At 38.5% G+C, this 14,525-nt stretch overlaps 1 protein-coding gene and 1 long non-coding RNA gene across 3 annotated transcripts; both read right to left on the bottom strand.

Annotated features, from left to right (window-relative positions):
- Positions 1–4,842: 4,842 nt before the first annotated feature.
- Positions 4,843–6,952, bottom strand: LOC132189959 (uncharacterized). Of its 2 annotated transcripts, XM_088510388.1 has the most exons (2): positions 6,850–6,952; positions 4,843–6,069 (listed from the first exon to the last, which is right to left on the bottom strand). In XM_088510388.1, exons 1-2 carry the CDS (start codon positions 6,851–6,853, stop codon positions 5,024–5,026), a joined length of 1,050 nt encoding a protein of 349 aa, XP_088366514.1. In that variant the 5' UTR covers positions 6,854–6,952; the 3' UTR covers positions 4,843–5,023. The 2 variants fall into 2 exon arrangements, with proteins under 2 accessions (XP_088366514.1, XP_059460800.2); XM_059604817.2 differs by having other exon boundaries at positions 4,843–6,853.
- Positions 6,953–10,815: 3,863 nt separating this feature from the next.
- Positions 10,816–11,734, bottom strand: LOC132190530 (uncharacterized). Its single transcript, XR_009441144.2, has 2 exons — positions 11,503–11,734; positions 10,816–11,159 (listed from the first exon to the last, which is right to left on the bottom strand). It is a non-coding gene; the product is annotated as an uncharacterized LOC132190530 (long non-coding RNA).
- Positions 11,735–14,525: the final 2,791 nt, after the last annotated feature.

Below are 14,525 nucleotides of genomic sequence, written 5' to 3'. Positions count from 1 at the left end.
AAGAAACAAAGGGAAGCAAGTAAAGGAGACTACTGCGCTGAATACACCAGGCCTGACGATGGTGGCGGGGGAGCATGGGAACAACAGTTTAAGATCCTGGAAACGTAAAGCTCGCGAGAATGAGGACTTAACTGTTTTGGAGGTTGGCCAAGATGCAGTAAACAGTATGCTGGTTCTCTCGGGTTCGGGAGACAAGATGGGGGTAGTGATCAAAAAAGGACGTAAGTTGCAGGATTCAAGTCCTGGCGAAGTGGCGGAGGTTGCTACGCAACCCCGCCAGTCATCATGATTCTCCTCAGCTGGAATTGTCGTGGGCTTGGGAATCCCACGGCAGTTCGTGACCTTCGCCAGCTGGTGAAGGAAAAGAAACCCACTTTTTTGTTTCTTATTGAAACAAAAAGCTTGAAGAATAAAATGGAGGGTATCCGAATAAAGCTAGGTTTCTCAAGATTATTTGTAGTTGATCCCATTGGAAGGAGTGGGGGCTTGGCACTTCTATGGCATGAGGAGAGTGATCTCACTATTAAAAATTTTTCCAGGCGGCATATCCATGCAGAAGTGCAATCTAGAAGAGGGCTATGGTATCTAACCGGTTTTTATGGACATCCTGACCCTATGAAAAGAGATGAAGGCTGGAACATACTCAAGCATCTAAAAGAGCATTCTCTGGGACCCTGGTTATGCTGTGGCGATTTTAATGAGATTGTTTCACAATCTGAAAAAAGGGGAGCATCTTTACGTCGGGTAAGTCAAATGGAAAAATTCCGGGAGGCTATGGAGAGTAGTGGCCTAAGTGACTTGGGCTACAGAGGTGCACGGTTCACATGGAATAATGGTAGGGAAAATGCTGCTTTTACAAAAGAACGCCTAGACAGGGCGTTAGCGAACAGTACCTGGCGCTCCATGTTTGGTGATGTCGTGGTATGCATTCTAGCAGCCAGGTCCTCCGACCACAAACCTGTACTCATTCATTTTGGGAAATCTTTGAATCGGCGTAGGCCTAATTCAGGCGTATTTCGATTTGAAGCTTCGTGGGCTTTGGAAGATGATTATCAGGGAGTTGTTAGAGAAGCATGGGAGTCCACGGCTGGATCCACAGGAGGAATGGGAGATATTCGGAAAAAACTGGAGAGCTGTCGGGGGGCACTAAAGGGATGGAGTAGGGGGAAATTTGCGCATGGGGAGCAAGACATAAAAAACAAAACTGCAGTTCTTGAAGAGCTACAGCATCAGGAAGGACCTCACAACAGAGAAGCAATTCGCAACATCCAGGTGCAACTGGAGAAAATGCTAGAACAGGAGGACATAAAATGGAGACAACGAGCAAAACAAAACTGGTATCAAAAGGGGGACCGGAACACTCCCTTCTTCCACGCCTGGGCCTCTCAACGACGAAGGAAAAATCGAATTGAGAGTGTCCTCGATGAAGAGGGCAGGGAATGGTCAACTGAGTCTGAGATACAAACAGCTTTCCACCACTACTATCAGTCTCTGTTTTCGTCGGGAGGTGAAGGTGATATGGCAGAATGCGTAGATGGGCTGGAAGGCAGAGTATTGCCGGATATGAATGAACGTCTGCTAGCTACCTTTATGGCAGAAGAAGTGGAGCTTGCTCTTCGGCAAATGCACCCCTACAAATCCCCGGGACCCGATGGTTTCGCTGCCGGTTTTTATCAAAGCTCTTGGTCCACTGTGGGGAACGACATATGTACTGCAGTGTTGGATTTTCTAAACACAGGTACTTTTGATCCTACTGTCAATCAAACTTTTATAGCTTTAATACCCAAAAAAAAGAACCCCACTTGTGTAACTGATTTTCGCCCGATAAGCTTATGTAATGTGGTATACAAACTTTGTGCAAAAGTTCTAGCTAATCGACTTAAAAATGTATTACCACATATCATTTCCCCTACGCAAAGTGCTTTTATACCGGGGAGACTGATCACTGATAATTTATTAGTAGCCTTTGAGGCGCTACATACTATGAATGGACGATTGAGGGGTAAAAGTGGGTATATGGCACTCAAGTTGGACATGAGTAAAGCCTATGACAGAGTTGAATGGTCTTTTTTGGAGGAAATAATGAGGAGATTGGGGTTTGCGGATCGATGGATCAATTTGATTATGACCTGTGTTACTACTGTTTCATATTCCATTTTGGTCAATGGGCAGCCCTATGGACACATTGTTCCCACACGTGGCTTACGACAGGGTGATCCACTTTCCCCTTATCTGTTCATTATGTGTGCCGAAGGGTTAAGTAACCTCATTTCGAAAGCTGTGATGAGACGTGGGTTATCCGCGCTTCCCATTTCCCGGGGGGGCACAAAACTTAGCCATTTATTTTTTGCGGATGACAGTTTGCTTTTTTGTAGGGCTACAACTGCCGAATGGAACAAAATCCAAGAGATATTGTCGATTTATGAGAAAGCCTCGGGCCAAAAGATTAACCGGGACAAAACTAATATTTTTTTCAGCAAGAATACGAAAACAGATGCTCGTGATCATATTCTTGCAGTCTCGAGGGTGCGCTCTACATCGGGTTACGAAAAATATTTGGGTCTCCCTACTTTGGTGGGTCGTTCTAGGACCCGCTCCTTTCAAAGTTTACTAGATCGAGCATGGAATAGACTCAACGGATGGAAAGAGCGGTTCTTATCTCAGGCAGGAAAAGAGGTGCTCCTAAAGGCAGTGATTCAGGCACTCCCTACATATACGATGAGTATTTTCCAACTCCCAAAGGCTTTGTGCAAAAAGTTCAACTCTATGATGGCAAGATTTTGGTGGGGTCACAAGGAGAATTTCTCTAAAATTGCTTGGCTGAGTTGGGAGAAAATGAGTCTTTCAAAAGAACAAGGCGGCTTGGGTTTTAGGGATTTGGAGGCTTTCAATCAAGCGCTTCTTGCAAAGCAGGGGTGGAGGCTTATTCAATACCCTCAATCATTGGTGGCCACGATTTTCCAGGAGAAATATTACAGAGGGAAAAATTTTCTAGATGCGGAGTTGGGTTCTAAACCATCCGTAGCATGGCGTAGTATCTGGAAATCGAGACAGCTCCTAAAAGAGGGACTAATATGGCGCGTGGGTGATGGCAAATCAATTTCAATTGGTGGGGACCGATGGATACCATACCCACATGCTATTTCGTTTCAGTCCCCAGCCAGGGGCCTCCCTAGGGACACAATGGTAAGTGATTTGATTGACTCACAGACTCGGCAATGGAATTTTCCTCTGATCCAGGATCTGTTCACTGAAGAGGAGGCGTATAGAATCTGCGGTTTGGCCATCTGCCCAGGTGGACAACCGGATCGTCTAAGATGGAAGGAAACTAAGAATGGTCTATTCACTGTGCGGTCTGCTTATCACTTGGCAAAATCATTGGAGAGGAGGGATATCCCATCTGGATCAAGTGAAGGGCCCATGAAGGAATTCTGGAAACAAGTCTGGAAGGTGCAAGGACCACCGGTGGTGAAATTGTTTCTTTGGAAAGCATGTCGAGAAGCTTTAGCCACGAAAGAAAATCTCCACCGACGTAAAATAATTCCGGATCCATGCTGCCCGATATGTGGACTGGAACCAGAAACCACAGCACACATACTGTGGAATTGTGGATCGGCGCAGGACGTTTGGTTAGAGTGTGCCAAGAAGCTGCAGAAGTGTAGGAGTGCTGAAACAGATTTTAAGACAATATTTGGAGACTTATCGAGAAAGTTGGATCCAGATGAGCTCAGTTTGTTTGCAGCCATTGCACGTCAACTGTGGCTTAGGCGGAATTTCTTCGTTTTTGGAGGACCCTTGACCATTCCAGCAGTGATACTAAGACAGGCAACGGACCAACTGGCAGCTTTTGACAAAGCGGAAGCAGGTCGTATTTTGGGAAGGGTTGTAGCACGGCAACCTCCCATCTCTGTCATGTGGAACAAACCACCGGTAGGCTTTCTTAAAATTAATTGGGACGCCTCTGTGGATGTCTCACAGAAGAGGATGGGTATGGGGATAGCAATACGAGACCATGATGGAGTACTGCTAGCTGCTTATTGTGCAACCAAGGATTTTATAACAGATGCTGCCACGGCGGAGGCTCTAACAGCTTGGCAAGCAGTGGAACTTAGTCACAGTAAGGGTCTGGGAAAAATAGTGCTGGAGGGGGATGCTCTGGAGATTGTAAATGTCCTAAAGAATGAAGGGATTTGGCTGGGGAGCTATGGACATATTCTGCAGGAGGCAAAACAGAAGCTAAGTCAACACATGGAATGGAAAGTCTCACATGTGCATCGCCAGGGTAATAGTGTGGCACATAGCCTAGCACAATTTGCTCTTACTCTCCAACAAGCAACTCTATGGACTGATAATTTCCCCTTATGCATTAGGGATCTTGTACTCACTGAGCAAGGCTCTTCTTAAGTAATGAAATCTCTTTCTATTCAAAAAAAAAAAAAAAAATAGGAAACAAATGAGAAACAACTTTATTATTCCTTGAATTCACTGTACCAATAGAAATGTATTAATTTCATCTGTCAAGATGAAAAATGGGTAGAATGAAGCACAAATGAATCTAAATGGTTTGACCTTTTGTGCCAATAAAAAATCCAAACGGTTAGGCATCTTGAAAGATTTCCAAAAACAAATAACTAAGGAATTTTGAAATAAAAGACAAAGATCAATACCCTTTAATGGATCAATATTACAGTTATAAAAAATAAAAAAAAAATAAAAATGATTTGTGTGGTTAACATCAAGCTGTTATGCGACAAGTCAGTTATTTGAAACAAAGAGCCTGCAAGTGACTTCATTACCATGAACATCAGGATAGGACTCAAATATTCATAGAAACAACAAAAATAAGTGATAACCAAAAGTCAACCGATATTACCTCAGGCAGATAAAATATCAAACCTATTAGTTTCCAACTCCACTGTCCATATGACCCCAAAAAGCATAAACAATCTCAGCTATAAATATGCATAAAGTATTCACTGCATTATATCATAAAAGTGATACACATTAAAGAAATAGAAAGCTTTCACACAGACCTCTGAAAAAAGTCTTGCAAAGTTTTATCTGCTTGATTAGTAAACAACAAGTCGATCAAAACAGTTGCAGTGGTCGCATTTGCTGAGAAACCCTTCTCAACCATCATTTTGAGATATTTCACTACCCATGATGTCTCATTATGTTGCAAGAAGCCTTGGATGATTGTGTTATATGTGAAATGGTTAGGTGAACAACCGTTCTCTTCCATTTTCTCAAACAACTCCCTTGCTTCATTTAATAGTCCCTCTTTGCAAAGCCCTTTGATCATTACATTGCAAGTCCAAACATCAGGTTGCAAACCTTTGGTAGGAAGACTATTAAAGAGTTCTTTTGCAGTCGTAAGTTTCCCCGCATTACACATACCTTGAATCAAAATGCCGTAAATCACAATATTTAGGTGTACCTTTTTTTCTTCCATCTCTTGAAACAATGTCATTGCCTCAGAAAAGTGTAGATTCTTACACAACCCATCTAACAAAATAGCACAAGTTTGGAGATCTGGATGTTGGCCACAAACATGCATCTCATGGAGTAGCTCTAACGCAGTCTTGACTCTCCCAACTCGACAAAACCCTCCGATAAGATTGCTGTAAGTGACAACATCGGGAAAAATTCCTTTCATAGACATTTCACGGACGAGAATCATTGCCTCATCAATTCTTCTATTTTTACAATATCCGTGGATCAATATGCTATAGCTAACAATAGAAGGCGAACAACCCTTTCGAACCATCGTATTAAATACTTTGACAGCCTCATCCATTTTATTTTGCAAACAGTAACCGTCAATCAAAGAACTGTACATAATTGTATCAGGCTCTATGCCTCTCTGAATCATCACATCAAAAACTTCATTTGCTTCTTTCAACTTCCCCTCTTTACCAAACGTGTCCACCAATATGCTGAATGTATGCAGATCAGGCATGATTTTCCTTTCCACCATCTCATTCCATAATTTAGTCGTCTCTTTCCACCGACCGAAATTGCATAGGCCCCGAATTAAAGAACTGTAAGTGAAAACATCTGGCTGAATTCCTTTACATGTCATTTCAGAGAAAAATGTCAGAGCTTCAGTGACCAATCTATCCTTACACAAACTATCAATGATTGTAGTATACAACACTACATTAAGTTCAAGATTTCTTTTTTCCATCTTTCTAAACAACCCAATAGCTTCACTGGTCTTGCCTATTTTACACAAATAATTCATTATTTTTCCGTAGGTAAATGTATCAGGTTTGTAGCCCATCTTTTCCATTTTGTTAACCAACTTCATAGCTTCAACAATTTTACCCCGAATACAGAGCCCTTTGACAAGAGTAGTAAGAATTATAGAGTCTGGTTCAAAACCAAGTTTCAATATTCTTGCTAAGATAGAGAAGCCGAAATCCACCCGGTTCAAATGGCAGAAGCAATTAATCAAAATGGCAGAAGTATAATCATTGGGAGCAATTCCTAGCAGTTCCATTTCTTTAATAAGAGAAATCACGGTTGAGTGATGCTTCATTCTTGCAATTGCAGTCAACAATTGATTAAAATCCATGATGGAAGGCAAAGGGCGCATGTGAAGCATTCTATCAAACACGCCTAAGGCATCATCAAGATTCCTAAAGCTTCGAGATCTGCAACGATCTCTCAGAGATTTCAAGAACTGATTGGGGCTTTCCACAATATCTCTACCACTATTGATAGTGTTAGGAGAAGTAGCACTAAAGCTACGACAATAGTGAAAATTGAGAGTATGGAAAGAAACCCTTAAATGACAATAATGATTGAAGAAGAAAGCAAGAGAGTTTCTAGACTTAGCAGTCGTACCCATTTCCGGAAGAAGCAGATCAGATGCAGTGGCTCTGCTCAAGAGAAATAAGCAGAAGAAGCAGATCTGCTGCAGTCGTGGCCCCAAGAGAAATAAAGAGAAACTTTCTGTATCTCTCGAAGCTTTCTGAAGAGAAGACGGTGAGGTCTGGGTTCTTATACATCAGAGTACACGACGTCGTTTCTCTAGGTAGACCGAGTTTTCACTCAAGATCTCTCTTTGGATGATCTTTCTAAGTTCTAACCATACGAAGCACACGTGTCAATTCTCGTGTAATCGTGATTTTTGTATTGCAACCTTAAATGACCATTTTGCCCTTTATTCATCTCCGCTCCAATCTGCTACTCCTCCTACTGTATCTGAGCCTTCTTCTCAGTAAGCCCCCAACTGCACAATGACTCTTCCTCTCTCCGATTTTTGATTTATCAAGAATTCATGTTTCTCACTTCACTAGACTGAGTCTTTTTTCTTCTTTTTTTTTTGGTTATTTTCAACCGTTAGATCTTGAGGGGGTATTGTCTTTTGGCCATCGCCAGCAGACCCTTCGCTTATTCAGGCTTTCAAGGCCATTGCCACCATGTCTGACAGCTCTCTCTCTCTCTCTCTCTCTCTCTCTGTTTCTTGTATAATGGTGATTTCGTGTTTGGCTGACTAGAAAGTGAGGGAAAATGAGCGTGTGGAATAATATCGTCTCTCTGTCTTCCTCCCTGTCTCCGATAACGGTTAAGTTTTGTTTGGATGAGGAGAAAGTCGTTTTTTTTTTTTTAGTAAGTAATTGCCCCAACTGGCGGGGCGAGGGGAGATTCGAACTGTGTTTCTATTGATTCTAGCAATCAACTTTTCTTTTTCTTTTTTGAAAAAAAGAAAAAAGATGCAGCTTGGAAGGATTTGACTGTGTATTTAGTTGCTGAGAAGAATAAATTTTCCCTTTTGTTGGTGGGAAAATGGAGGTGATGCAAATTTTTAAATGCAAAGCAAATGGAGGTGTTGAGACACTCTGGAGGAAGGAGAAAGATGGAAAGACCATGAAGGAAGCTCATGAGAAACTGAAGGGTCCTTGTGACTTAGTGTATTCTTGCAATCTTTGTTGATCGGTATCGTTTTTCTCTGCTATCATCCATATTGATAGCGCTTTTCTTCTCCTTTTAGAGCCTTTACTTGCATGAGATTAAGAGAGCTCCTTGTCATTGATACTTTTTCTTGGATAACAAGATTAGGAGATTTGTTGAATAGCCTCCTCATTGTGTGCACAACAGAGCGAAGTGATTATCATCATGTTTCCACTTTAAACTCATGCCTCATGGCCCTTACAACTGGCTTCTAAAAGGCCGTCACTGAATTGGTGAGAATGGGTGGGCTTTAGGGAGGAGTTAGGTTCATGTTTATACCTTATTATGTACTTCTGCCTTGTGTTAATTTCAGGGTTTTTTGTGAGATTGTTGCAAAGCATAAATTAGGATATTCTTAAGGATTGAGATATATAATCTAAGTTTTTATGTTGAAATGAACCAGGAATTTGTGCTTTTTCTTGCTTATTGCTTCCTTTTTCCGTTTTCTTGTTTTCAACATCATTTCTTCTTTCTTCTTTCTCACCTCTGGTCCCCTGCTTCCTCCCTTTGACATTATCTTTTGTGCGCTATATTAGTGTAAAATTATAAATTAGATTCCATTGATATTTGAAGTTTTGATGCTTAGTTGTCGATAATTTCGGAATGATTTCTTGAAATTAGACATAATGGTCTGTAAAATTTTTGGAAATAAATTTTTTTATTTGGGTCTTGTGTTTATGGTTCACCTGATCTTGTTGATCCTCGCGGGGATTTGATGTACATAGTTTTTGTCCTCTTCTCAGAAGTTAAGGTAATCCATTTCATTATTATTGCTATTGCCTTTCTTTTTGCTTTTGTCCACTGTCGTTGTTCTTAGCTTCTCGTTTATTGCTATTGCCTTTCAGTTTTCTGAAAGAATTGACAACAAAATTTGTGGTTCGTTTTCATATTGTTCAAACGTGTACTTTGGAATACATTCTTCAGCAGTGTAGGACTGGCTTGGGTTATGCCTAGAAGGGTGGTAGACCTCTTTGCTTGTTGGAGAGCGCCAGGGGGTAGGTCCTAATTTGACGCAGTCTGAAAGATTATTCCGCCTTGCCTTATGTGGTGTATATGGAGGGAAAAAAGAAACAATTGTAGCTTTAAGGAACATGAGAGGACCTTAGTGGCATTAAAGACTTCATTCTTTTAAACTCTTTCTTTGGGCCACTGCCTCAGAGTCTAGGTTTTTGAATTTTCTTGTATTCTTAGATCTCTTCTCCACTTCTAGCTATACTTCTCTCTTGTATATTGAGAGCAAGCCATTTCACACGGAAGACTATGGATGGCCCCTCAAGCAAGGACTGGGGGGTAGAAGAGCTGCTTCCTTCAACATTACTCCTAGCAGCACCGGAGCTGCGTAGGTAGTTAATTACTTCTTATTTGCAATGTTGCTTGCTGTAAATGTTGTTGTGCATAAATATCTACTGCAATTGGTATTCATTTTCAGAAGAGTATACCATATTTAGCAGCCTGTCTAATTGATGAGTATTATTTTGTGGTCGAATAGGCTGTTAGAAAAGTTATTCTGAAACTTAATGGCCTTTCGAAGAAGGCAACCTAGCAGGAGACCAAAAATGCTATCGAGTTTTGGAGTATCAATCTTGTACCCTTGGACTTTGCAAGTGTTATTTTCTGTTGTTTATTGAATGAGTATATAGGGAATGCTTTCTTATCATACTTCATGATGCATATATATATATATTTCAATCTGTCAATGCTCAGGGAGGAGTCCGAGGGCAAGCTTGCATTTTGGGTTACACTGAAGATGATGTGGTGACTACTGATTTCATTGGTGATAGCAGGTAGATTATTGTTTTTAATGTAATATCCTATAGTTGTTTGGCTTAGCTTATGTTTTGGAGAATCTAAATATCTATAATTTTATCTTTTCTTGAAAATGAAGCCCTAATTCTACTTGTAACCATGTTACACTCCTGGTTTGAAGAGCCAGTAAATGCGATTCTATGACAGTACCTATTGTTTTCTGAGTGAATTCGAAAGTTTACAGATGGTTTTCATAGGTTTTTTTTTTTTTTTTTAATCTTTTGCAAAGCATTGAAATAATAATAATATATTGAGCAATCATTTTTCATCCATATATGAATTTGTCATTGGCTTGACTTAGTCTGAAAATCAATTAGGAACAGAGGCTTGGCCAACTGAAAACAAGAAAGTGAGAGAACTGTTTCATCTACATGTAGATGGGGGATGCTGATTGCTGAACCACACACACACACATATATATATATATATAAATTGGAATATGCTTCCATACATCAATGGTTCTTATTATTTGGCCTTAAAAGTTAAATGATTTAAAACATGAAGGATCAACAGAGGGTTATGTGTCACGATTAATTCTTTGACACCTGCTACATTATACACTTGCACCGTTCTGCCTCTTATACATCTACACTAAATAGCTGAAGAAAATAATTTTAAAGGGGAAAACAAAATCAGTTACTGAAGACAACACTCACTTATGTCAAAAAATAATTTATATGTTGCGAATTAGCTACTTTAGCAATGTGGGTTGCTGCACTTTGCCCTTTCTGGTGCAATTGAAGTTCAATGTTTTGATTGCTCTTTCTCTTGAAAAGGGGGATTTTGTCAAAATGGTTCAATATATAAGTAGTATATGAGACATTTGTCTCAATCAAACGGTCTAATTTCGACCCGAGTTATTAACAGATAACCCGACATGACACGACCCAATAAGACCGGTTTAAAAAAACATAAATGAAAAATAATGAAAAAATTATATTCATGAAGCATTTACAATTTAAAATTACAAGCTCAAAGACTCAAACTCAATTAGCAATCCAAAATAAATGACAAATTTGCAGCAAAAATCTAAAACTACTGAAAAATTGCAAAAAAAAATTCTTTATGATTCATAAAGAATTTACAATTTAGAATTACAAGAGACATCAAATTGAAGAAATCAATTAAATTACAAACAAAAAAAGAAAATGAAGGAGAACATCAAGATTACATAAGTGACCAAAAAGCAAAATACAACTAAAAATTAATTGAAGAAAAAAATTAAATTACAAATTGAAAAGAAGAAAAAAAAGAACATATTCAATCACCAACTAGCATCCAATCACCATCTTTGTCTTCATAGGTGAGTACATATTCAAAACCATGGAGTAAATCCATAAGACGACTCTTGCTCAATCCATCTCTGCTTGGAACTCCATGAGAGCCAAACTGACCTGAACCAGTCACGCAGAAAAAAAAAACTTTTAACTTCAAACAGAAAACATGCGTCTGCATATGTCGACATCCAGATTTGGTGTTATATGATTTCATGTGCAAATGAAATACCCAAACAAGACAAGAAAAATTATAGCAGATAATTATTTCAAAAAAAAAGTTTGTAATCGGAATCCGTTTCCCTCATTTTCCTGACCTTTCTCAGCTACCAAACAAGAGCGTCAAGAATAAGACCCATAAAATTAAAAATAAGACCATTTTTCAGCTACCAAACAACAAAGAATGAAAAATACTACAGAAAATGGAAAACAAAATCAGAGTAAGAGAGAGAGAGTGACATACCGTGATACTGGAGACAGAGTGCAGAGAGAGAGAGGCGTGGCTAATCGGAGGATGCGGAGCTTCAGATGACACCAGAGGCAGAGGACCCGTCACATACGCAAAGATTCAGAGATGAGACTCGAGAGAGAGAGGTGTGGCGGCTATGGGTTTTGGGGAGGGGGCTCGGCCTCTCGGGGCTGTCTGGCGGCTGAAGAGTGAAGGCTGAAGCTGAAAGCAAGAAAATGAGAATGAATCGTTTAGGCGCTTAGGGTTAGGAATGAATTGTTTTAGGATTTTCTGTTTTTTTTTTAATCGTGTTCTGGCGGGTCACCCGGTTGACCCGCCATACATGAACTTAACCGTGTTTTAATCAGGTAGACCCAATTAAAACCCGAACCCGATAAGCCCAAACTCAATACCTGTTAACTTCGTGTCATGTTCGTGTTGGGTTCGCAAGTCGTGTCAAAATTGCCAGCCCTTGAGTCGCTCTAAGAATGATGTGGTTATTAAAATCATGATTTTATCAAAATCCAATAATTATAAATCACAAGCCCAATGGTAATTTTAATCACTTGGAGGGACTCAAGAGAGACTTGTAACATTACTATGTAGATACGGTGGCCATGGCGTTAGAAATTTAGGGTGTTTTTTTTTTTTTTTTTTTTTTTTTTTTTTTCTGTTCTATACAATGGTTTGGATCTAAAAATCATGTGTTTCCAACTCTATTGTATGTTTCATTTTTTCTGACGTGTCAATTATTTATTGGAGGATGTAAAAATGATGTTTTACCCCAAGGCTGGATTGAAGGTTTACTCTTAAATAAATATTATTTAATTAATATTTAAATATTAATAAAAATAAGGCCCCATTTAAAAGTTTCGCCAAAGGTCCCAAAATATCCAGGCCCGTTGCCACCGTGTCTGACATCTCTCTCTTGGTTTCTTCTATAATGGCGATTTCGTGTTTGGCTAAAGAGAAAGTATCTATATTTTGATCCGGTAGAACTCACACATTTTGCTACCAAGATATTTAATCATTTTGGTTTGCATATGGTATGTACTCCTTCCATTCTTAGAGTCCGTTTATGATTGCATTTGAGAAATATAGTTTTTAAGTCAAAAAGCGTTTTTTGACAAAAGTTTCATTTTTAAGCTTTTGCCAAAAGTGCGTTTTGATCATTTTTAGGCTTTTTGGGCCCTTAAAAGCGCTTTTAATTTTTTTACAAAACGAATACTTTTTTCTTTAAACAGACTTTTTGAGTGTTAAAAGCACTTTTAGACCTCTCAAACACAATCTCAAACAGGCCCTTAGCGAGTCTCATTCCTTTTTCGTACGTGTCAAAATAAACATTTGTTGTTCAATTATCAATGCTAATTACTTTCTTTCCCATATTATCCTTAACTATCAAAATCAATGCGAGCAAAATGAATGTCTATTTTTCAATTTTCAATGAATTTGATAAGGGTAATTGTGGAAAGTTACTATCAAGAGTGTGAGTTGTCCTTGCATTTTTGGGGGATTTGTTTGATGGATATAGTTCTTTATATGACTATTACTGAGAACTGATAGGTAACATAGGTCAAGCAATTTTAGGTTGGTAGTATTGATATGCTGTCTACAGGCAAACCCGATGAAGTTGGTGTCTAGGATGAAGAAGATACAAGAAGATATGTTGACGTTGAAAGAGCAATGTCATGAACTTCTAGCAGCCAAACAGGTACTTTCTTCTTTCAACACTTTGGAGGAAGAGATAAGAAATTGTATAATGTGGGACTGCACAAACTCGCATCCTGGTTTTGGGAAAATGAGATCTCACTAAAAAAAGAACCGATTGTATGAAACGATAAGTGGGGATTTCTGTTCTATGGTTTTCAAACCAAAGAATAAAAATCTGGTAGAAGATTAGAGCAAAAGAGAAGGAAAACGTTTTTTTTTTTTTTTTTTAATTAAGTCTAAGAACTTTTTTAATTATCATTTTTAAATAACAGTGACAATATATTCATCATGTGCCAATATATAACCCATTAGATTAATGAAATCTCATCTTAATGACAAAACGAATTTCTTATGTCACTGAAAATAGAGAAGATCATTTGAAATTTACCCACCTTAAGTGGGAAACTTACGGTGGGTAAATTTATTCGGTGCGTTTTAATACATGATAACAAATAGAAAACAAATGAGAAACAACTTTATTATTCCTTGAATTCACTGTACCAATATAAATGTATTAATTTCATTTGTCAAGATGCAAAATGGGTAGAATGAGGCACATACAAATCTAAACGGTTTGACAGTTTGTGCCAATAAAAAATCTAAATGATTAGGTATCTCAAAGGATTTGCAAAAACAAATAACTAAGGAATTTTGAAATAAAAGACAAAGACCTAAACCATTTAATGGATCAATATTAAAGGTATAAAAGAACAAGATCTTTCTAGAAATATTGTTGTGATTAATTAAAACCTAAAAAAAAAAAAATTGATTGTGTGGTGATAATCAAGCTGTTGTGCAACAAGTCACTTATTTGAAACAAAGAGGCTTCTGGTGACTTCATTACCATGAACATCATGAGAGGAGTCAAATATTAATAGAAACAACAAAAATAAGTAATAACCAAAAGTCAACTGATATTGCCTCAAGCAGATAAAATATTATACCTATTAGTTTCCAACTCCACTGTCCATATGACCCCAAAAAGTATAAACAATCTCAGTTACAAATATGCATAAAGTATTCACTACATTATATTATAAAAGTGATACACATTAAAGATGTAGAAAGCATTCACACAGACTTCTGAAAAAAGTCTTGTAAAGTTTTATCTGCTTGATTAGTAGACAACAAGTCGATCAAAATGGTCGCACAACCTTTTCTCTTTTAAGTATGCTCTAACTATCTTTTGATGGCATTTGAGTTTTACTTACACCATCATTTTTCAAAGTTGGGGATTTCATCTCTATGTGATGTCCAAAAATGTTCTCATTGTATTTTTCAAATTTGGGGGTTAAATTGTATTTTCCAAAAAAAAAAAAAAATGATCA

Source organism: Corylus avellana, chromosome 9 (genome assembly GCF_965113065.1).
Source record: "Corylus avellana chromosome 9, dhCorAvel1.hap1.2, whole genome shotgun sequence".
Lineage (NCBI taxonomy): Eukaryota > Viridiplantae > Streptophyta > Magnoliopsida > Fagales > Betulaceae > Corylus > Corylus avellana.
Note: the sequence above shows the minus strand (reverse complement) of the source record. Positions and strands in the feature narration are given on the sequence as shown.